General features: G+C 31.5%; 1 protein-coding gene across 1 annotated transcript in view; it reads left to right on the top strand.

Moving 5' to 3' along the window:
* LOC128165295 (protocadherin Fat 4-like) overlaps positions 1-25728 on the top strand; it is a 125754-nt gene that overhangs the window by 66512 nt on the left and 33514 nt on the right. The window contains exons 14-32 of the mRNA XM_052829690.1: positions 1085-1237; positions 2008-2228; positions 4093-4240; positions 4856-4938; positions 5898-5985; positions 8553-8675; positions 9139-9200; positions 9451-9712; positions 9846-10064; positions 10899-10987; positions 16064-16226; positions 16456-16561; positions 17978-18117; positions 19446-19564; positions 20767-20939; positions 21323-21450; positions 21761-21854; positions 22671-22798; positions 24623-24757. Of these exons, the coding sequence (XP_052685650.1) occupies positions 1085-1237; positions 2008-2228; positions 4093-4240; positions 4856-4938; positions 5898-5985; positions 8553-8675; positions 9139-9200; positions 9451-9712; positions 9846-10064; positions 10899-10987; positions 16064-16226; positions 16456-16561; positions 17978-18117; positions 19446-19564; positions 20767-20939; positions 21323-21450; positions 21761-21854; positions 22671-22798; positions 24623-24757 (2634 nt within the window). The remainder of the gene's footprint in view (positions 1-1084; positions 1238-2007; positions 2229-4092; positions 4241-4855; positions 4939-5897; positions 5986-8552; positions 8676-9138; positions 9201-9450; positions 9713-9845; positions 10065-10898; positions 10988-16063; positions 16227-16455; positions 16562-17977; positions 18118-19445; positions 19565-20766; positions 20940-21322; positions 21451-21760; positions 21855-22670; positions 22799-24622; positions 24758-25728) is intronic.

Raw genomic sequence — 25728 nt, 5'->3', positions numbered from 1 at the left:
AAGGAATATCTAATGAACGACAAAACAAGACAGACTGAAATCCAGGCACATATACTTAAAAAAAACCTCGATAATTGTAGACCGTTTTCCTGTGTATGATATAACATCGCACATACACAAACCACACACTGTGGCAGATAGAGCAATGTCGCATTTTTTTAGAAACGGAACGTTTTTGTATAAAGCGATGTAAACGATGCTAAGTTGTTACTTTTTTTGGATTTATTATCATTTGGCTACTGTGTTGAATGTAGTGCCGCTGGGGTTTTCAAAAAGATTCAGCCGCTATGCACTCTGTATGAAGGACACACCTTTTCGATGTGCATGCGAAGTACCGGTAAGACAATTCTATTGTGTAAAAGTATACTATACGGGTACCTTGGAAATTATCTCTACAAATAAATTTATTTTGAGTTTTATTGATTGTTGTTTCCTTTATTCTTTATTACAAACATTTTACTACAATGTGTAGTTCATGCATTTAGAAGTCCGTGCAACCTGAATGCCTCGATCGAAAAGCAACCGACTGTAACTTTTTCAACCGGTAAATATACCCCAGTGGCAGTAGACGAACGATCGAAACAAATATGGCGACCAAATGCTTTTATGAATTCATGTCAGTTTTAAATTAAACATAAGAATCACAAATAGAACATATTCAATTATCAATTTAGTTTAAGACCAATTTGGAAAATTAATATTCATTTGATTAACGAGGCGAAGTGTAATAGTTCGAGCGCGTATGGCTTTTTTTTTCATCCATCTTTTTTTTCAAATATCTTTTATATTGTGTTTTTATTTAAAGAAAAATTTATCTGTCAGAATTATGAGTTGAATGTTTGTAATTTTATTGCCTCAATCGGGTAAATTGCTGAAATGGTGCCTACGACAGCATCGCTTTCTGGCATTGTAAATTATGTTTAGAGCCATGATTATTTCAGAAGCTATTTTACTGGTATATGCTCTTCTTTAACTAATAATGTACATTTCGAGGACATAATCTACAGAACATTATTTTTTTTGCTCTTGTTTGAAAAGGAAGGAGTAACTAAGGAAAATTATACATGTATTCTTTGTTTCATAGGTATATGCAGTTGAAATTAACACTAAAGATAAAAAAAAATCGAATTCAACAATGATAACAATACAGGTGACAGATGTCAATGACAACAACCCTGAATTCAACAACACGTCATACTTATTCAACGTTACTGACAATTCCAAAGTCATTGGAAAGGTAATGTTTCAGAGTGCAAGAATGACTATTAAAGAATAGAGTCAAAGCAGCGCAAACAATGACCTCCTTGCGCTAACACGCGTGCCTACAAAATATTTTTTTTCTTTTTATCGCCGCTATCCCTACAAACCCTATATATCCTGAAGAGCTCTGAACAATTTAAAGCATTTCTCTGTAATGGTCTCATCTATTTGGATTTACATCTTACATAACAGTGTAACTCAATCGTGAAAATATTATAGAATATTTCGTACTTTATAAAAGACAGAAGGTAGGTAAAGTCAGATATACAGCTTCATTTACAATTAAAAAATGTACATAGAACAAGATATAATTCGAATACACTACTTTTCGTCCATGAATCGGGTGAAACGAAATCGAAAGGTTTATAAACCTGTGGTGGTGCCTATCAATCAGTAGTGTTCAGCTTAAAAATGGATACTAGATATAATATATGGTCTGTTCTTATTCTTTATGGTATCTATTATTAGATTCCTCTTGCATGTGAAGAATGTTCATTTTTTAAATTAAGATAAAGATAATTGCATTACCATTCTGCCTGCTCTATGGTCACTGTATGTACAAAACTTTCTTACTAGAGCAAAGTTAAGTTTGTTTTTGAAGGAACGAGTGTCAAAGAAGCCATGCTTATACCAAAATTCTATAAAAACCTATAAATGTGACAGACAACCCCTGAAAGTTTAATTTTTGTTATTCTTAAATTTAGCGAAGCTCATTGTTAATGCAATATTCACCTTTGTGAATTTTAGGTTCATGCTGATGATGCTGATAGTAATAAAACAACAAATGGAAAAGTTACCTATGACATAATTCAAGGCCGAGGGAACTATACAAAATTGTTTCAGATAAATTCTTCAAGTGGAGAAATTAGTAAAAGATCGGCGGAATGGACGAGATGTGTCCATCTTCCTAGATATATAGATATCTATGTCACAGCATCGGATAATCCTTCTGCCTCATCCATGAAAAGGTTGACGAGATTATTTTGAACCAACTTCTTAACTGTTTTAACCCAGCGGAATTTGTTCAGTTTGGTTATATTACTGATCTCTTCAACTAACATACTCTTGATTCCTTTGACATTCCGACTAATTGGTAAATAAGAATGGTAGCAAATTTTGTAATCTTTTGATTACTGTAAGAAGATTTAATATTAATGATAATTTTAAAAAGAGAGAGAAAAAAAATATATTGTATACAGTGTATTTTCGCCCTATGTAATTTTTGACCTTTTACAATTGCAAGGTTTTTCGCCCCGTCTTGAATTTGCCCAGATGCAGTTGTGTTAATAGAGATGTTATTTGCAACATTTAATTCGCCCAGTCTTAAATTCGCCCTCTGACAACGAGGGCGAATAGGCGAAAATAAAACGGGGGGGGGGGGGGTGTTTCCTTGTATACAGTAGTTAAAATTTATATTGCAATTCTATACAAATATATCTTAGGCCATTTTTTATATTATGTTAAATCCCCCCCCCCCCCCCCATTTTTTGCAAAGTTATACAAAACCGTAAGCAAAGACCGTTTGTCAAGATTTATGATGAGTTTAGTTCCCCACCACTTTCAATTTACTTCCGACGTCACTGTTTAGTTTAAAAAGCTGCAAATCACGTTAGCTATCGAGGAGTTCTCTCTGAAGATGCAATGAAAACAGTACGCTTTGGTTGTGTTCATTTACAAGAACTTACCGAAATAATGTTTCTTAAGACTTGTATACCACCATCAGTAAGCATCCTTATTCAGTATTATCAATAGGCTAGTGGGCTTTTTTTTTTTATAAAACATCAACAACTGTTCATCGTTCGAGATCAAGTCAATTCAAACTAATGAGCATTCACAACTTTGTGTAACGTTGTCAACAGACTTGATTATTCAAGTCTACTGATCAGTATTTCTATTTAATCAGATGATTAAGCTGTTAGAAAAATTATTTAGAGCTAAAAATATTTTTCAAGGTTTATTAGTGAAACGTTACATTAAAACTGTTAGATTTATCTCCGAAATGACGTTCTAAATTGTATTGTGCAAGGTCACAATAACCGCATAACACAACGTTGCATCACCGTTTAAATTCAATTCGGGTCATATAAGGGGCTGTCTCAAAAGCTTAACCGTTAAAATGGTTCTATTCGCTCGGAAAGCCTCGAGAATATATACACCATTTCAACTCGTTGGATAAAGCAAATATAAAATCACAGAATATAAATATCCTCTATCTATCTCATCAATTTCTTTGAAATACTCAAAATGAGGGAGTAAAGGGTACCTTATTAAACCTATCAATAATGGATGTCAATAAGTATCGCATCACACCGAAGAAATCAGACAATTTGTCCATACATCACGAGGAAACAAACTTTTTTTGAAAATGAATACCATAATTTGATTTGTTAATAATTAATAATTATCTGTCATAATACTGTGTAGTAAATATTATCCTTATTCGTGTCGACAATGTTATTGTTAGACTCTGTACATTTTCTCTAAGTATTTGTTAAGGATCTTTGTACTTTGGTTTTTTTTTTGCAAAAAATTTCAATGCTCCTGTGGTTTGATATTTTGGTATAACAAAAAAAAATTCCAATGCTCCTGTTCGATATTTTGGTATAACAAAAGAACAAAATGTCAATGCTCCTTTTTGATAGTTTGGTATAAAGCTTATCATATTATATACAAGATACATGATCTTTGTTTCATATATTATTTTCCACATTGTTTTTACTGTTTTATATCTTTCCATGTAACTCAGAGTTCACTTCGTGAGAAAATGCACTATTAAGTCTTTTTCGTAACAAACAATATAGATTTTATCTATTTATTATCTTCTGCTAACAGGAACTCAACTGTTCAGGTATCTGTTGATGTCAGGACAAATTTGTGTCCACCCATAATTCTTCAGTATGGAGACAATAAATCCAACAAAACAGTTCTAATTTCCTTACAAGAGGACTATAAAATTGGAAGTAATGTGGCCAGTTTTCAGGTATGTACAATACTTTCTTACAGTAAGTTGTAAAGACAAAAGGAAAATTCATATAGTAATAACATTGAAACAGTTTTAACATTTCTTTTTGCCTGGATAAAGTTAAAACATTTTTTTTTAAATAAACGTAAAGAGTTCAAGTACAAACGCAGGATAACGAAGTCCAAACTTTCTGTGACCTATAAAAATTTGTTGTGGTTACTTTCAATTCCTATATATTGAATACAGAACCTTTACATCGATTAACAAAGAGATTTTTTTAATAATCCATACTTGAGATAATGTTACCATATTTATTTCGTCAGCCTTTTCTCTTTGTTGATAGAAAATACTGATATTTTAAGCGATGATATGAGCTACGAGAAGGTCGTCTATTATACGATCTTTTTAATGACAACTACTGATTATACAAGAGATACTGAGATTGCCATTAGAGCTACGCTACTGATCCATCTCTATATTTATACAGTATATACTGTTATTATAAGTGCCTTATTTAATACATGAAAATGAAACATGAATTTATTACTAGTATATCACTATATATGGCAAACTATCACAATGTAGTTATACAGTATTACACTGTTATTACCAGTACTTTACTATGTAATGTAGGTAAAAGATGAAGATCCTGGTCCTGATGTGACATGTAAAATCACCAAAAACGACACGTTTAGCTTGCAAAAGAAGGAAAACGGGTATATATGAATTAATATATATATTAGTGTAATGTATGTAATGAAATGTTATAATACATGTATATAGTTTAACTTAAATACAAGCATTTTGACATATTGCTAATTCTTTGAAATTGTTTAGACTTTGGCCCCTGGACAATTCTTGGCCTCACAAGGCGTTCAGAGTTTGATTTAGGTTTATATCCCATAAATAAAAATAGGTTAAACATCTTTTGGAGAACTGCAATCTTCAATGTGATATGATCATAAAATACGTTGTCCATATAGTTTTTACTATGACTCTTCTTAGCTGATTTTGTCATACCTTTTGTTCCTCATGTGGCCCATGGGCCTTTTGTTAAAACTATAAGGATTTCATTGAAAACCATTTTAAAAAGAACATTTTTGTGCAACACATCTGAAAATCTAACCTCAAAGACATAGAATTTCATTTATCAAAACAACTGATATTTTTGCATGTATATGAGAATAATACATACCTTTTTCAGTATTACACCCTGTATCAGGTTGATACATCAATATCAGCCAGAGGGCCAAGGGCCCGTCGTTGATTTTGGTCAAGGGTTGTTTGAGTTTTGCCAGCCACAATTTGATTGAAAATTTTACATTTTTATCATGCGGAAGTCATTTAACATACCTTGCCCATTTTTCAACATGATCAATTCGTTTTAATTCTGGAGTGCAAAATTCCTATATTGATACCTGACATGCTAATAGATGAAGGGGCGTTTCAAAGGAAAAATCTTGGAATTCCATGCTACAGATTTAAATTTATTTAGTTTATTTATTTATGAACGGCATATATTCAAACAAAATCTGATGCGAGGATATCTAGGGACGTAGTATGGCTATCACTTATAATAAACAAGATTTGAAAGCCAGTGTTTCTCACGTGTAATTGTTTTAATTTTCTTCTTATAAGACTAACAAAACAGTTCACTTTCATATGTATATTTTAGAATTTGGTTAATTCAACTAAGTAAACCATTGGACAGAGAGCAGAAAGAACACTACGATCTGACTGTGACTGCCAGTGATACAAAACATGTAAGTATACAGTGCAATCAAACTCATATTCCTACCACAGAATTGCTTATCTAGACGAAACACTAAACATAAAACACATATCAGATATCAAATAGCCAATGCATGAATCAGACAATACAGATATAGCAAATATGAACAAGACATGTACATAAGAAATAATAGTAAATACTGTTTATAAAGCTATCAAGTTAACTCATACCCGAAATTTATCCTCACAACACAATGGTTAACAAATAACCATAAAAAAGAGTTACCAGTTAACTCGCATTCTGTCAGATATGTTTAAATAACTTTTTTGGCTAATTTATTTAAAAATAAAGCTCAACGCATCTAATAATTAGGCACCGTCACACATGTACATGTAATGCATATGATTTTGCTTCCCCGATTGCACACTTGAAACTAGTGGTCGACGTGAACTATTCCTTCCGTGGTCTTTAATGATGTTATTCTATGTTTTATGTGTATAATTTGTGTTTTAAAATCACCTGAATCACTCAAGTGACCTATTGCTATTGGTCTGTTAGAAACTAAATTCCAAATTGCATAGACTAGGAAGCCCTCTACCAAAATTATGAATTACCTGTCAAGCCGAGGTAGGGGTTCTTACTCAAGGAAAGGGCCAAAATGGTCATATAATATGTTAAAACATCGTTTTCTTTACTTCTGCTGATGCTGAATGAAATTGAGCGTGTTAAGAAAAAAATAAATATATTTTATCTTTTTTTGCTTGTTCTTATTTAGTAATTAGGCATTGAAAATATTTTAACTAAGAAGTTGTATAATTAATACAGTTATACAAGTATGTTAATTATTCAAAACAAAACAGCTACATCAGTTTTTGATTTTTCTTAATAAAAATAAACTTGTTAATAGTAAAGCACTAATTGGGTTGCCAATAAAACTAATAAGCGGTATATGTAAAGTAATTTTGTTATAAATACCAGATGGTGATGTATTATTTTTTTGGTTGGTAATTGAAAAGCTGGAATATTTGAAAGGATACCAAAGGTCTTTATATAATTTTTTCATTGCACAGTTTTCTCTCTGGCCCCTGGGGATAGAGGGTGAACGGTTGTTTTCCAAGAAACATGTTTACTAGGCATCTTGTTTTATAAACCTATCTTGAAAGCTAACAAATATGGGAAAAATATTTCCTATCAGAGTCTTGCACCTTTTTAATATCAGGTAATCTACTCTATGATTATCTTAAAGTTCTTTGCCAAAATTATAGGTTTCATGGTCCCTTTTTAAAGATATCAGGGAGATAAGTGATCGTTATTATAATAGTTTTTTTTTTTTTTTTACTCCAGAATGAAACTTAACGAAATGCATATATGAGATTCCTCGACAAGTCTGTGTATGGGTTATGGTGCTCAGGTGACCGTTGAGGCCTGTTGGTCTCTTGATAGATAATGCATTAACATGTGTATTTGATGTCATTTTTCTCCTGGTTTGGAAAATTTTTAAGTTTAATAATGTCATCGTGACTGAGTAATACAGCGAGGTAAAATGTACGTCATAAGATGAGCCCCCTAGAGCGAAATACAATAATTCAAATTGCTTTTAGGTCTGCGCTTTTATAAGAATTGTAGGTAACCAAGGTGGAAGAGAAATATGACGGACAGCGTCAATTAGGGACAATATTCAGCTAAAACTTCATATATCTAATTTTACTTTTTGTAAACGAATAAAGTATAATCCTACAATCTCTAAGCCAGTATGCTAATAAACCACTTGCCGGATGGTATTTGTTTTTTATGTATGAAATCTTTTATATGTGTGTATATTTGGATATAAATACGTACCTTAAAAATAATTTTAAAAGCTTCTTGTTGACATGAACCAGAATCATCAAATAAAAAAAAGTTTCTTAAAAATTTGTGTTTAATATTTTTTTTTCAGTGTATTAAAAAAAATGAATGTTTTCCCAAATCTATAATTCTAATAACTGAGTGTATATTGAAAATAAGAACTTAAACAATATTTTGGACAGTAAACCGTCCAATGAAGACCCCTCATCTTGCGATTAGCAGTATCATGCATGGATACGTGGTGCATATTAGACACCAAGGAATTTGGGTGAAAATATTTACAATGCCCATCACATAACTGTACAAAGTAACATTAAATTCATCTATTTCTTACCAAACAAATGTATATTGTTTGATTATAACAACTGCACTGTGTTGTTTCAAATGTTACAGGAAAATTATTTTTGCCGTAACATTTTGATATGGGCACCATAATCTCAGTATGTGTATAAAATCAAATTGAAAAGAAATATTTCCGCCCTTAGAAAAGTTTGCACCAATACAATACTCATCACATGTAGGTAAGAGACAAAATAACTTGTCATATAAATAATGAGGTAGGGTATTTCACCTTAACTTCACTGATAGGCATACAACCTGTGAGTCTTAAAAGATTAATTTGGAGCAGAATATAATTAAAGTATAAAATCGACCCTTTACACTATAAGAATACATTCAAACCATATGACTTATCTATTAGTGTAATCTATTACATATATACAATGTAACAATTCAGATTTATATGATGTACAGGAGACATGGTTGAGGTTTAATATTACAATTGAGGACATCAATGACAACGCTCCCGTCTTTCAGTCGAACTACAGTCTGCGTATTAATGAGGAGACAACGAAACCAAACATCATAACAGTACAGGTATGACTTCTAAACATATCGGTGTAATATAGGCATGAACATGCAACATGTCAAGTTTTTATAATAAATTTACAGTTATTGGAATACTATCTTTATTTTTTATAGATATATTGACAGGAATTTTTTTTATTTAAAATCAAATGAACTCTGTTGTACTTTTTATTTGAAAAAAATGTCGCTTATTTCACAGGAACTCCATATATGTGCCTGTTTTATTTGGCGCTGCTGTCATACACTCTCGAATTAATTATTTAATACTCTTGTCCAATTAACTAATTAAAAAAACACTAGATTTTCTGAAATGTGTTAAAAGTGCTTATTCGTGTAAAAATGATTTGGGGCAAACAAATCCATGTAAATATGCATTATTTTCAGATTTCAAAAAAATCACTTGATATTATTACAATCGCTTGACTTTGGAAGCTGTATCTCTTAAGCATACTTATTTTGCTATCTATTTCAGGCTAAAGATTCCGACTCTGGGGAAAATGCTACGATTAAGTACAAATTAATTCCATCCAAATGGTGAGTACTTTACATATCGCAAATCTATTTTATAAAACTACTTTCTTCGGATGAAATGTTAATAGAAGTTAATTGCAATCAAGAGTATTAACTTGAAAATTACAAAGGAATTTTATTTATTGATAAACCTGAACAACGTTATCCAAAATTCATATGCAGCCTTGTACGCTTCTTGTTCTCAAGTCTGTCAGAGCTATCATTTCGCCTCACATTGAGTAAAGTTTAAGAAACTCCAAATTGTGTTTTTTAGGAACTCATACTTTAATATAGATCAAACAAGTGGAAAAATTAATCTCAATAAGGCGGTAGACCGAGAGACTATGGGATCCTCGGGGATTATTGAGCTGACAGTGGTTGCTGAAGATGGAGGCACACCCCCTTGTTACAGTACAGCTCTCATCAAAATCACGATCAACGACATCAATGATAATGTTCCAGAATTCTGTAATAATGGTCAGACTCTGGAGTTAACGTTCAATGAATTGGATACAAATAAAACCTATACAGCAAAGGTTAAAATTAATATTTTAAAGGATTCACTTCAGTAGAAATAAACATAAAATTTATGTGCGTAAAGTCGTCTACCGATTCAATATGAACAGTGCGTGAAATTTTATTTACTTTGTCATTACATTTTTGTTGCAGGCTATTGACAAGGATGCAGATGATCAAGATGAAATTTTGTTCGAGCTTGTTAACGAGACTTCTTCATTTAGCATAACTAAACAAGGTGTATTGTCCGTGAAGAAGACACCCCTTACGAAAACTGACACTGGATTTCTGATGATAATGGCTTACAATAGTAGAAGTTACTCAAACAGCTCATTGTCAAGCAAAACCCAGAAAATCTCAGTCAAAGTACAGGTATATAACATAAAAATCTCACAAAGTATTGCTGAACACTGTACATCTCAGTCAAAGTTTAGATATTTAACTCAGACAGTGCATCCCAAAAACATTGAACACTTTACGCCCAAGTTTAACTTTAGATATTTATATTGTACAACTTTTACACGTACATTGAACACTTTACATCACAGCCAAAGCTCAGTTATTATTTCAAGGAGTACATCTAAGTCAAAGCTCAGGTATTATCAAAGTTGTTACACCAGCCTTTTGAGTGCAATGCACAATGTACTCAGTTAATTTGCGAACTGTTTAGTTCAGCTGAGTTTAACAGTGTGAAAACAGTCAAATCGCACAGTGATGAACGCTGTCCATCTTCATCAAAGTTAGGATTTTTAAACAAATAATACACAACTTTTACCTTTTACCTTAAGCTTGAAATTATGAATTTAACTAATATTTAAGATAAAATGACATTTTTATTTAAAAAGGTGATTTGATTTACGAATGAAATAAAACATTGAAGCAGAGGTTAATCCATACACTCAAATGTATGGATTGTAAATTATGTTTTGTTAGGGAAATCAATTGTACAAAATGTATTTTGATTGATTGATTTATTTATAGTGTTTTGTTTTACAATCATGATAATGAGCTCGATCAATCTGAACAATATTTTACTCAAGGCATTGATGCCTTAATAAGAAGTCAAATGTTTACAGTTGAATTAAGTTTACACCAAGTAACTGAGTCAGAAATTTAAAGTCAATTATCATGGTATTATAGTTAAGTACTGGGATGCTCATTGATATTCTTATTCAGTCATTTTGTAATTTTTTTTCACAATTACAGGATATAAATAACAACATTCCGCAGTTCAATCAAAATGGGTACCACATTTCAATTAAAGAGAACACAACTGTTGGATCAATGATTTTAAAGTAAGACATATCTTGCACTCGTCTCAAATTGTTCATATTAATAGGTGGCCAGTGCATAAAAGAAAGCTTTACAAGAAATCAGATTGACGCAAGCGTCAAATGGGCCGCAAAAAAAAAAAAATGTTGTATGAATCATTGGTCGTTTACATAAAAACACACTACAAAGAAAATAAAAGTTGGTTGTTCTTATTTTTATGGTAAACTTTAATATACTTTCAGCAACTTGTTTTGAAGTTCAACATTTTACTATTATCATAAAGAATCGAGTTCGTTACTGTAAGCATTTCTAACGGTAATTATGGAATGCCATATCTTCCTTATGGTCAATTTTATATTATATGGATTAGTATTTCATTTATACGCAATAGTAATATCATATGCAGTGTTAGCATCATTATATACATTGCTTACATCATCATATACTGTGATTACATCATTATATTCAGGGGAGAAATCTTTATATGAAATGGCAGTATCATTACATTATGTCTTCAAATTATTATGTACAGTAGTTTATTCATTATATGCTATGAATAAATCTTTATATGATATGATAAACTCATTTCATAAAGAGATGGACTCATAATGTAATGTTGTTCAATCCTTATGTTAAGTGGTACACTCTTCATGTGCAGTTGCAAAATTCTTTTATGGAGCGCAACTTTTTGACATAAGGTGATAAGTTCATTATATGCAGTACTAACATCATGTTATGGTGTATTAAAACCATTATGTATGGTGATAAAACCTTCATGTATTGTGGTGAAAGCTTTACATGCAATTGCAAATCCTTTATATGATACGACAATTTTATTATATGCCGTTGATGAGTAATTATATTATGAGGTCAGTTCTTTACATGATGTGACCATTTCATGATATGGAGTGGTAACTTCTGTATACGTAGTTGAACTCTTTATGATGAGGTTATAAACTGGTTCTTGCTGAAAGTTTTAATGGACAAGAGGTCCAGTTTTATTTTGAAAAAGATGCCGCGTTCATTAACGATGCAAATTTCCTGGTCAACTTGTCGTTTGTTTTGAATTCACAGAGAGAGAGAGAGAGGGAGAGAAAGAGAGAGAGTTGCCTGTCCTTTAAACATCTATATCATAATATCAATCATTGAACCTATTTTGTGTGAAAAATCGAATGTATTTTTAGTAGAGTATGATTTTTGGGAGTTGATTTTAATCAACTCTCCTATGCACTTCCTCGGGCAAAACGAAAGTGAAACAGTGTTTTGACCTAGGCACAAATCAATACCGCTGACAACACTTGAAAATAATCGATAAGTTCGATGCTATGTATTCTGAAGCATTGATTTTCAGGGAAACTTATTTATTAATACCATGAAAATAATAAGATTTTAAATTGTACAAACAGTTTAGATATTTTTTAAAGTCGTATGTATTCCTACGCTAGAGCTCAATGTAGTCTCGTTCAACCAGACGCTTGGCTGTCTCCGTTAATATCCCACAAAACAGAGTCTCTCTTGCTTGTCGGAGAAAAACGGAGACAACCGAGCGTTTGGTTGAACATTGGTTGATCCATACAATTTCTCAGAAATATTTTGATCACTGATACAACTTGCCATGCAAAATCACATATCGATGATTTTTAATAAATGATAATCGATAAAATCAACTCCCGTCAGTACTTCAGTACTTTGATAATTTAAGAGTAAAAGAAATTACAAAAAAAGAAGCAAGCGTTTTAAAATCAAAGTCGAAAGACCTTTGTTTCAATGTACCAGGAAGGTGCTACTCCTCGCTAAGCAATGCCTCCAACACAAAAGGGAAAGACAGATTTTCATTCATAGACATAAATAAAAATTCGTTTTCATTTTTTTAAAATTAGTTTGATTTTTAAGAAATGATAAAGAAATTGGTTGGTCTTAACCTCTTTTTATGGTTGTTTCATTTACTGTATAAAATTTAAGCTCGCCATGCATGTATTTTTGTATTTTTTAAATCCTACAAAGAAGGTGTTGCAGTTCCTGTGCTATTTTCCATAAAGCTGTTGCAAATATCTTCATATCATTTCTATATGACCATTTTATACGCAGATTCCGAGGGGGGGGGGGGGCGGGCGATGAATACTGAAGTTTGCCAAAGGGGTGAGGAAAGTGGGTCAGAGGCAAATTTTTGGTAATTTTTTGGAAATTCAAGAATTTTGAATTTTCCTGGGGTATGGGGTAGGGTCCTCCCCGCGACCCCCCCCCCACCCCTGTTCTAGACCCCCATGCATTCAACAATTTGTAAAATGGTTACAGTAAAAATATGACTGGTTTCATGGCATATCCGATTTTTGTTTCAAAGAGGCACATTTTTAAAAATTAAACTTCGATAAAAAAAAAAACCTCCGAAGTGAAAAAACAGTGTTTTGAATCTTCGCAAACTTCATCGTGTCTAGTATAGCTGAGTGGTTACGCACGATGGCCGGATAATCAGGAAGACTAACTGCTTGGTATTTTTTGAATTAATTTTTAAAAAAAATTAATGTCGGGGTAAATAAGTTTCAAAACGCTTGTCATTGTAATATTTTACATGTGTGCTGATTTTTTTCAACGTTACCGACTTTGTTCACATTATAAACATGAATTGTAAATATCTGCTGCTGAACGAGGGATTTTAAAACAAAGTAAGGCATCAATTGATAAAGTTAATGTATTTTTTTTTTTAAAATATGTCGTTTTCAAAAAAATATGTACATATTTTTCGACATCGTTTACCAGCAAGTCGTGTAATAATGTATGAATCAGCATGTATGGATAAGTTTGTTCCAAGCGCCACGGTTTATATGAAAGCTATTTAAATGATTTTAAATAACAATCAAGTGCAAAGTAACTCAATTTAAACATTTGTGAAGAGACAATTAGATTTATTTATTAAGCTCCGAAGAATTGCACGTATATTCAAAAGACGACAGCAAGTAGAAATCAAATTGCTCTATGTTAACATTAAGATACATAAAGTTATCTACCTAACTGTATGCGCCGATCTAGAAACAGAGGAGCTATATTAAATTTCTACAAAGTACAATCAGTTTTTAAAATTTATTTTACTTTTAAAATTAAACGCGTACTCTACAAAAAATGCATTCGATTTATCACACATCGATGTATCAAAACAGATAAACAAACTCTCTCTCTCTCTCTCTCTCTCTCTCTCTCTCTCTCTCTCTCTCTCTCTCTCGTGAATTCAAAACATACGGCATGTACACTGTCACAATGTTTTTTCATCTTTTCAAAATAAAACTGTACCTCTTCCCCATTAAAACTTTTCAGCGAGAACCAATTTACAACGTCATCATATAGAGTTACGACTGCATATAAAGAATAATAAAATTATCACATCAAGTAAAGAACTGACCACATCAAATAATGACTCAACATCGGCATATAATAAAATTGTATATTTTACCACCATACAAATGTGCATGTACATAATGATTTTAACACGCCATAACATGATGTTAGTACTGCATATAATGAACTTATCACCTTATGTCAAAAAGTTTCGCTGCATAAAAGAATTTTGCAACTGCCCATGAAGAGTGTACCACTTAACATAAGGATTGAACAACAATACATTATGAGTCCATCTCTTTATGAAATGAGTTTATCATATCATATAAAGATTTATTAATAGCATATAATGAATAAACCATTGCACATAATGATCTTACGACATAACGTAATGATGTTACCACTTCATACATGTATAAAGATTCCCCCCCCCCCTGTATATAATGGAGAAGTTACAGTATATATAATGATGTTAGCACTGCATATAATGATGTTACAAGTGCATATAATATTATTATTTTTGCATATAAAAGATATACCAATTCATATAATATGAAATTGACCTTAAGACAGCTATGGCGTTCCATAGGTAATTGTATGACCATTGCCATAGTATAAAGTAACGGAGAACATATTGATTTGTACATTACTTTAATACAAAGTTCAACTCATTATTTTTCTCTTGGAGATTATGTATTTCAAACCATTTTGGTTTTTTGTTGTTGCATTGTATTGAATTAAAACTTTATGCATTAGTTTATATGATTTCAAGGGACCACGTGATAAAATAAAAATGGATTAGTTCAAATTTTCCAGTCAATTCAAAATATCATTTATGTCATATTTTTGCGTAAATAATTGATATGTATGTCATTTCATGATATTTTCTACCACTTTTTACATGGAGATATACATGTAATAAATACACATACAAAGTCTTTTTATTTGACACGGCACATAGAAATTCAAATATATCATTTACATATTCCGGCGGCCCGTAATAATCTGTTACTTAAAAAGTGAATGTTTTATAAGGCCGTATATTGATAGCGGGTTTTAATTATTTCTTAGGACCAGAGTCGGATATTATTGTTTATTTTAGCATTGATAAAGATCAATAATATAACACAATCAATTACAACACCCATGACACACCAATTACAGCACTAACGAAGTTTTAATTTAAAGGGAACAACAACACATTAGTTAGATTTGACATATGCATTTCTTAAAGCACCAATGAAGTTAGGAGTAATTTAAAACAGCATCTGAATGAAACAAAGAACAATACCAGTATCAATGATGCTTGGATTAATAACATTACTCATGACACATTGACCAATGATAGCACAGCACCGATAAAATTAGATCATTTACAGCACAAATAAAACGATCGATTACAGCACCAATGATGCGAAGATAAAGCACCAATGACACATACCGGTAGATTAATAACTACACAGCCCGGTACCAATGAAATTACGAACGATTACAGCAAGGAGAATCAAATATAGCGCTATGCAGCGACACAACTATCTTTTCTTACACAGCAAATGTTTTAACAGAAACTATTTACAATAACCAAAGTCAAGTATTGAAATTAGGAGGAATAACTTTTAAGATGACAAAATCAAGTTTCCTCACAACTCAAAATAATAACAAGAACAACTTATACCTTTATCAAGCTATTCTGAAATTTAATTATTAAGAGATATTTTAAAGCTTTATCAACCTCAACTATACAGTTCTTATGTAACTTCTTTACACAGTGTGACAGCAACAGATGCTGATTGGTCCGAGGAGTATGGATCTGTGTATTACTGGATTACAAATGGTAACACAGACCGTCATTTCTTCATCAATCAACTCAGTGGTAGCGTGTATTTGGCTGATAATGTTGATTATGAGAAACGAACGAACTATACCCTCACTGTGAGTAAAGCATTAAGTCCACGTCACCTTTAGTCTCAAGAAATGGAGTATTTATATTCATTATTCTCTACCAAATAGTTTAGATCAGTTTTGAATATTCTGGGTAATAAATGTGACTGATGAATTTATTACTGCTTAAGAGTTTGTATTACTCTTCCACCGTGAATGTGATAATGTTTGATAGTATCACCTTTCTTACTTAAGATCATAGTAAGATATTTGTTTCCAGGTAACAGCATCAGATTGTAATGACAGAAAACACTCGCATCACTCAAACTCCACAACACTCAGAATTACAGTTGAGGATGTAAATGATGAAGCCCCTAAATTTGCAGGTAATTATTTACCAAGAAATGTGTACTTAGCCCTACATGTTGATCCAGTCACTGTAGCTGAGCTGGGTGGTAATCTTCAGTTACCAATGTCTAATTAAATGATTGTAAATGGTACTGTAATTTTTTTTCTTATACACGAAAGCTAGTAAAAAACCCTCTACCAATCAGACATAAGTTTACATGTTAGATAGTAGTAATGTCAGAAATATAAAATCGGTAATTATATGATTTTCAAACAGTTTCAAACCAACGACCAACAGTTTACTAGTTAGGTGACAATTGGGCGTAGTTGGTCAGATAGTCTAACCATTTAAAAGCTGTGTAAGTATAGTACAGTAAGTCACTGAACATGTAAGAGCTGTTAAAAATTTATGTTTATGAAATTTATTATCCATTGGCAAGAGAGTTTGGCTTTAGAGTGGAGTATGTCAAAGTTATTTAATGATATGTTTTCGTTTTGACATTATAAATCCAAGCTGTTTATTATATTAGTTTTTTATATTGAAAGGTTAACATGTATATTAATATACTGATACATATTTAAAAATCTAATTTTATTCAGGTGACCATAAATCACATGAAGTCAGTGTCTTCCATGAACAACCCAAGACATTTATATAGACAGAAATTGAAATCTTTGAGAATTTTATTAATATTGTAACTTTTGGTGAAAACAAAATTTAGCTGTTTCGTTTATGCAGGTGAAAGTGCATGGGTTTCACTGATATTCAAGAATTTAAATTAGACTTCTTTATCAAGAAAGCAACAAGGCCTGTACTTCAGTCATTTTGGTCTGGGCTTACTATTTTATTTATTACGGCTGGAAGGTATAAGATTTTGACTTGTTTAGCATATTTCTGGTTACTTGACATTCTACTTAATATCATAAGTAGTAATAGTGTTGGTAGTATATGTAGCATATAAATTTTGATACTAATGTTAAAAAAGGACATGAAAGACAAGAAAATAGAACTACGTGTATTTGTTTTTAAATTGCGATTCCCTTGGTTTCTAGCCACTTAACATTAATCCACGTCTTTTCTTTCTAATAATACTACTGTTAATCTAAATATTGATGTGTAAATTTTATAGAATAATCTATTTTTGAAAATTTGCTCGCAATAAATTTCATTGTTTCAACATTTTATGATATTAAACTGTAGATTTCAAGTGTTGATTTAATAATTCAGAGGTGTGTCGTAGTAACTTCAGTTAAGGACAAAAAGTGTTGGATAATGAAAATTACAGGAATTCAGATATGTTTACTCAATTCTCTGCAGATGTAATGTTATGTTTTTATAAAAGGTGTTAATTAGTAAATGTTATGTAGATTGCTTATTAGACAACCAAAAGCAGTTGCACACAAAGAGTGTATTTAACGAAATGTATCATAAATGAATTTAATTTTTTTTCTAGACAACTGTTTACAAATATGTAAAGTTAAAGAAAACAGGACTGGAAGTTTTAACTGCAAAGTAAACGCTAAAGATAATGACAGATCTGAAAATTTCCGCCATGTGATTTATCAGTTTGTACATAGTTCAGGTTCATCGCAGGTAACTATCCTCATATATTTATATTCAAACATTTAATCAATAGCTGTTTGTAACATGATCATTGTACACTTGTAAGAACTTTTTATGAAATCACAATGAGTTGCGCAAAAAACCCGTATAAAACAATGTCAAGTTTTATTACCTAAAGCTTAACTTGAACTGTTTTGTCATTGTTTTGCCATGCTATTATTGTATACTTTGTATTTTTTCCAAGTTAACATTAGTGTACAGAGTACAGACTTTCATAGCTCTGTAGTCCTTCACTGGTATTTTGATTTGTCCGTTTATAAAAAAGCATTGACAATGTAAACGTTTGTTTAGGAATGATTCTTATTAAAATGAATCATTTTTTACATCAAGAAAATGCAAAGTATAAATATTCCCTCGATTTGTATTCTTACTCCCTCCATACCGACATGACAATATAACAACAATTTGACCAATAAAAAATCCCTGATGTAAACTTATTGACTTGCGCAAGTATCTATGTTTAATAATAATTGAATTATTTGTTGCTTTTGATTACAAAGCCAAGCATCTACGTTTCATCACACATAAAGAAAAGTAGTGAGGTTATTGGAATATGGAATTGCTGTATTTCAAAATATTTAAAGTGTGTGTAAGAAAATAATTATGCGATACAATCAATTTGTTACCAATAGACATTTTACATGCATGTATATTCATGCAACTTATACTTCTGATATTTTATATGATGTAACATATCTGAGTGAATTAAATATCTAACGGGAACATGGATATTCCTTCTTTAGCGACTAAGTTAACTATAGTTTAGAGCTAGAATAAGGAATGTCAGAGGAGAAATTAAAGTGTGGGATACATTATTAGGCTCTTATGCATTCATTTCAGGTTTTTATTATTTAAAAATACCCTGACGTTTACCATCTTCGGAAAACCACAGTCAGTCTTGCCGAAGCATGCTGACTGCTGGCCTTTCATGTAATTTTTCTCGTTATCCTCAAGATATATTCTCAATCCAACAATGAGAAGCCAATAATTTTGGAGGTTTGAATACAAAGTCTGAAGATGAAATCGTTGAAAGTAGCAGCACTGAAGCAAACATAATTAAGCATAAGCGCTATGTAATTTGGTAATGTGTCCTTTATGAAAATAAAAGGGCATATATCATTCATGAAAATGTGAAAATAAAATCAGGGAGTTTGCCTTCTGTCAGTAAGAGTTTGCAAGACGGATTTTTTAATAGTGTAAATACTAAGCAAGGAATATTAGATATTCATTTATTTTCCGTATACTGCAATTATGTTTATCTTTATATATTAGACTAGTTTAGTGTTTTTCTTTTGTAGAATCATTTCAAGATAAATAAAACTTCTGGAGAAATATCTGTGAGGACTGCCCTTGATTATGATGCTGGAGATCATGATTTTAATCTCACTGTAAAGGCTTCAGACTCCATCCATTCAAGGTTCCAATTTATCAACATATAAATATTTGTTGCTAATCACTTTCATTCTAGATCTGTTGTTATTGGGCTGATAAAGGTACAATGGTAACAAAAGGCATAATAATGACACCTGAGGAAAATGAATTTTAAAGATTATTAACATAATAACGTTTACTGGTACTGTACCAGTTAACGGCTAAACTGAGAGTTCAGGTTAGTAGCATGCGACTATCTATGCACTTTAAGCATTGGGAAAGTGACATAATAAGTTTAAATAATTTATATAATCTAACAATTGGATAAGTAAGGAGTTCGTCATTTAAAGTTCTACTCAAAAATATCAAGAAGTAAGTAGATACAAAAAGAAAACAGTTAAATTTTAGCCGATAAGTGGTACAGTGACAGTACATCTGCAAAACTTAAAATTTTGGGGGTCAAAAAATTGTATATCCGATGTTGCAATAGTCATTGTACGACCTCATCGTTTTACTGATGCATTATTATACACAATGAAACCTGGCTACATCTTCATTTTAAATGGTATGTCTCTCTGAAAAATAGATGTAAGAAACAAATTTCATTTTTGAATATTCATACTTGATGCTTCATTCGGCATATTTGGAATGAAACAGTACTAGCTAACATGCTTCATCAGATACTGATGTATATAAGTATTAAAGTATATCCCATTTGGTCACTGATTCTGTTACTTTTTACTGTTTACTTTTTATGAACATACACATCTGTTACATTACAGTAAACGTATAAGTACAATTGAATGTAGAATATAAATTTCAAGATTTACAAGAAATTGACAATGACAGAAAACACATTCCTTATATTGATTCATATTTAAATCTTACGTATTTTGTCAGTTCGAAATTTCGAACACCTTGCTTAATTTTTCAACGTCATCATAGGGATACTTAATATCATTTGTCATGCAAAATCTCCACCGACGTAGTTTTAGCTGCGCTATTTATCGTGACAAAGTAGAGGCAATATTTCAAAACAAATTTTTTCTAATGAAATGATATCTCGTTTGAACCCAGACATAGTTGAGAATATTGAAGATTTTAGTTTTGGTGTGGGGTATGTTGCATACACATATAGCCTAATGCTTTCGCGTAACGAATCTTAAATCATGAAATGTTTAATAAGTGCATTTTACATGTAATGATGACTGCTTAGTGATGCTGAAGAAATGTTATTACTTATTACAGTACATGTACTCTGTCTATCATTGTGGAGGACGTTGATGACACACCTCCAACATTTCCAAAGATTAAGTATAATTTCAATGTGTCTGAAAACCAGCCTCCAGGGACTATAGTTGGTCAAGTGAAGGCAGAGGATAAAGATTCTAGCTCTCTTAATTACCAATTGGAAACTAGTGGCAAGTGTTATTTTTTTTTCAATTTAACCTTATAACCTCTTATATATATATTTATGTTATCTGCTATACACATTGTAAATGTACCTGATTCCAGATTAACTTTAACACTGTCTTTTAGAATAAATGTTAGAAAAATCAAACTTCATTTATCTTTAAAACTGACAGTATATGTAATTGTTGTATTTCACATCTGTTTATTAAAAGCTTTTTGGAGTTTAGAAATGTTATGTTAATTCTAGAAAGCAATGAATATTTTTTACCTATACGTATATACCTATATTTATATGAAATAAATTTTATATTCTCGCGAATTCATACATAAATAGTTGAATACAGGGATATTAAAGTAAGCTTTTCATTACTTTTCATCTTTATAACTTCAGATCAGAACCAGACTTTTCAGTTGAATGCCACGACTGGGCAGATAACTACAAGACTGTCTTTAGATAGAGAGAAAAAACAAAGTTATTCATTACATGTAGCGGTACATGACAGCCATGGAAATAACGCAGTAAGATAAAATGTTTTTGTTTAAAGGACAGCCTGTTATGGTACCAGCCAAGAGTCAATATAATCAGCCTAATTCTTTATGCTTATTATACTTAACACTGTTCCTGGTGAATGATTGCTTTATTCAAGTATTAAAAATGAAAACTGACCTAATATCTACACGTGTATTGATTTGATTAATGTGCCTTTATGGGCACGATGGGTGTTTATGTTGCTGTTTTGATAAATTAAAATAAGTGTAAAATATCCTTCTAGATATACATAAAGACTTGATAAAGAGATGAAAATAATGACAAAGTTTCTCAATGTAGACAAAAAGAGCCATAGTTAACGTAACGGTGCTGGATGTCAATGATAATAGGCCAAACTTTGGTGGCACACTATTGACGTACAACACCTCTGAAGGTAGGTGTACATTTCAGACCTTATTGCAAAGTCAGGGAACATGTTGATCGCACAATGATGAATACTTGTGTTGCCAGCATTAAGGCAGAATGATTGTGTCGACACTGTACAGATATATAATTAAATGAGTAAAGGAATGGGAATTATTGATATGTATCAGAAGAGCACTAATGTGTTAAAGGTGACGAAAGAATCATTGTTGTGATTTGTACAAGGACAAAATCATTGGTTGACAATGTAAATAATAGAATAATTATGTTGACTATGCAAAATATTAATTTTGTTGACAGTTTAATTATAAATTAACATTTGACGATCTCCGGACATATTTGACAATAGAAAGTGTTGACACTTTAAGAGGACACGATGGTCCTGATCATTTTAAGACTGTATTGATCTCCTTTAGAAAGAGAGCTCTGTGTAAAACAAAATATTTTAAAGGTAAAATATATGGAGTTTTCCTTAACTAATAATAGTTTATAGCTAAACAATCATATCTTTAAGTTTCAGGCAGAATTGGTGGTTAATTTGTTGACCATCCAGCCTCCTTTAATGCAGAATATATTTTGTTGACAGAGTAAATACCATTAACTGACATTGGAGAAATAGATTAGATAATTGTGTTGAATTGATATGATTATTTTGAGTTAAGGCACTGCAAGTCATATGAGCATGACAGTTTGGTTCTTTTGCATTTGCTGCGTGCTGAAGATCATAAAGTCTAACAAAAATATTGATACATGTTTTATGTAATTGTCAAATCTTTAACATTGATACAAAAAGCGTTTCATTAACTAGTATTTCAATGTTTATTAGGAAGTACGAGTAAAAACCTGAAAATTAGTTTTACTGCAACTGACTTGGATATTGGAAATAACGGGAATGTTACCTATACAATGAGAGATGATTATGATAGTCTGTTCAAAATGAATTCTACAGACCCAGTAAGTATAAAGAATGAAAGTTGTTTTTTATGAAATGCATGTAATTGTAATTATACAATGAATATGGGTATATTTTAATATCTATTAATCACAAATGGTTATTAATATGACGATAATTAACAAGGCATACATTATTTTAACCCTTTATAATGTAATCAGATAAAAATTCTTATACAAAGTTTTTCTACTATGTTTTTATCATAGTATAAAGTAATATGAGCTTTTCCGTCGGTAAAATCAGTGTGAAATTGTAATTTATTATTTGAATCACAAGTTGTTTTATTTATAAACTTCTTTTAGTCATATTTTTGTGGGAAAAGCCATCAAAAGGCCTTGATTAAAAAAAATTATAGTCATACTGCATAAAAATTAGTTGCTTTCTTTTTTGTTCTTATTCATTGGTTATACCACATATCAAAATAAAAAAAACAGATATACAGTGAAATGAAGGGAAGAGTGGTCTGACGTTTAGCAGCGAAACATAAAATGACTTTAAATGTCTAAAATCTGGTCACAAGTAAAGTACCTATTGCGCACAAGTCTGCTCAATGCCGTAGAATCATCAAATCCAATCAAAACCGTTATTCTAATAATAATTCTGATATTAACAGCAACACGTGTTTACCTTTCCAATAATAAACGATTATATCCCTAAACAGATGTTATATACAACAAATTAAAACAAATCTACAATGATTTTGATTGTCTAAAAACAAGAGTAAACAAATATGACATATCTTGATTATTTTGGACCGATATTTATTATAATATATGCTGCATTTTCGATGTCTTTGTAGAGGCTTTAAAAGTGAGTTTTGTTCTGGTTTGCATCATTGTTACCCTGTCTTTTCAATGAATAAAAATAACTGTATCGGTGGGCCTTAGTACTATAGAGGATATGTATTCGAAGATATCAAGCAGATATGACAAGACTTCACTGCCAAATTTAACTGTGGGGTTACTTGCAAATAATGTATTCGCATTAATGAAAATTAAAAGCAAATAAAGTGGGACGGAGCTAAAGGTCAACGGGTATTGAATAAAAACAGTATACATCTATCATAAATAATGATTTATATCTCCCATGTTATTGTTTTATATTGGGTAAGAAAGAGATTATATAAGAGTATGTCATAGATTCAATTCGTACATACTAAAAAACCATGGAATCTGGTGAATTCAAAATGGGGTGACAGAGTAGATGGACGTAAAAAAAACACGGGGCGAAAATAATTATGTATGCAGTATCTTTTATATAAATTGTTATATGAAATACACTGTTAAGATAATTTAATCAGCCTTGTGTTCTTTCAAAGCCAATTCTAAAAAAGCCATCCTAAAATATTGAACATTGATTGAATATGCGCTATTTAACCCGTACCGCATAAAAATTCAAACTTTTTCCATTAAAAAGCAGTTTATTCGCGAAAGTAACGCGTTTATTCGCAAAAGTTTTGCAATTTTTGCAAACTTCACGCTTGTATTTACAAACGTTTCGCATTGTTTGGTGAAAGCTAAATTTTATTTTTAAATGCTTGTTATTTTTATAAAAGCGGTTTTTATTTTTATTTAATGCCTGAAAGTGATATAAACTTCGACCAACCATGTTTTTTTACTCGTTTACTAAGCTTTACTTATTTGAAAAACATTTCTTAGATATTCTGAAAAACTCAAATCTTTTGTTTAAAATAAAATATTGCTTACTACTATTGTATATATATTATATATTATAAGGAGAGGAACTTGTAAGTTGTTAGAACTTGTTTCTGATCCTTTTGTTTAGTCAATAAAATATGTTCAAAACAAAACTATTGTTTCATACAGGGTGTGATTTTGATAGTAAAGGAACTTAGACATGATGCAAAGGGAATTCCTATTAATTCTGATGGGAAGGCAGTTTATACCTTAAATGTAGTGGCAACAGACCATGGTGAACCTCAACTGTCATCAATAGCAACGGTAATAACCATAAAATGAGAAGAGTTCTAAGTTACAATCAACATAACATTCTGGGAATGCCAAGGAATAATTACAGATTTCAGTAACATGTATCATTAAAAACATATTGTTTGTTAACAAGGGGTAATGGTAGTCCCCATTCATCATTAAGGGGGGTGTGCGGCCATCTTGTACATTTGAGGATAAGAATGTAAACATTTCTTGAACTGGCTTGTTTCTGGCCAAAAAGGTTGCCAAAAGATAGAAAAACAATAAATACGAAGTCCTACATGTCATTTTGTTTGAAAAGTATGCATACAAGAACGAGACAATGCCTTTTTAATCACTCAAAACAGTTGTCCAACTGCGCAGCTCCAAACTTATTTTTTAGATGTATTATATGGATATTCTATCTCTAGCTTGAAGGGGTATGGTCACGATTTTGATAAAATTTTATTTTTTCCATTTTTATTGTTGACAATGCTTGAGTAATGCATTTCTAATAATCAACTAAAATTCGAGTGTCATTCGTAAAGTTATGCGCAGTAATGAGCAAGATAAACAATTCTTCGTTATATAAACAAGGCCCATGCCATGTTTTTAGCTCACCTGAGCCAAAAGCTCAAGTGCGCTTTTCTGATCACAATTTGTCCGTTGTCTGTCGTTGTCGTCGTTGTTGTCGTCGTCGTTGTTGTAAACTTTTCACATTTTCATCTTCTTCTCAAGAACCACTGGGCAGATTTTAACCAAATTTGGCACAAAGCACCACTAGGTGAAGGGGATTCAAGTTTGTTCAAATGAAGGGCCACACCCTCTTTAAAGGGGAGATAATTGAGAATTATTGAAAATTTGTTGGTATTTTTAAAAATCTTCTTCTCAAAAACTATTCGGCCTGAAAAGCTTAAACTTGTATGGAGGCATCATCAGGTAGTGTAGATTCGAAATTCTTCAAATCGTGGTCCCCGGGGGTAGGATGGGGCCACAAGAGGGGG

The sequence above is a fragment of the Crassostrea angulata genome, chromosome 10, assembly GCF_025612915.1.
Source record: "Crassostrea angulata isolate pt1a10 chromosome 10, ASM2561291v2, whole genome shotgun sequence".
Classification (NCBI taxonomy): Eukaryota; Metazoa; Mollusca; class Bivalvia; order Ostreida; family Ostreidae; genus Magallana; species Magallana angulata.
Note: the sequence above shows the minus strand (reverse complement) of the source record. Positions and strands in the feature narration are given on the sequence as shown.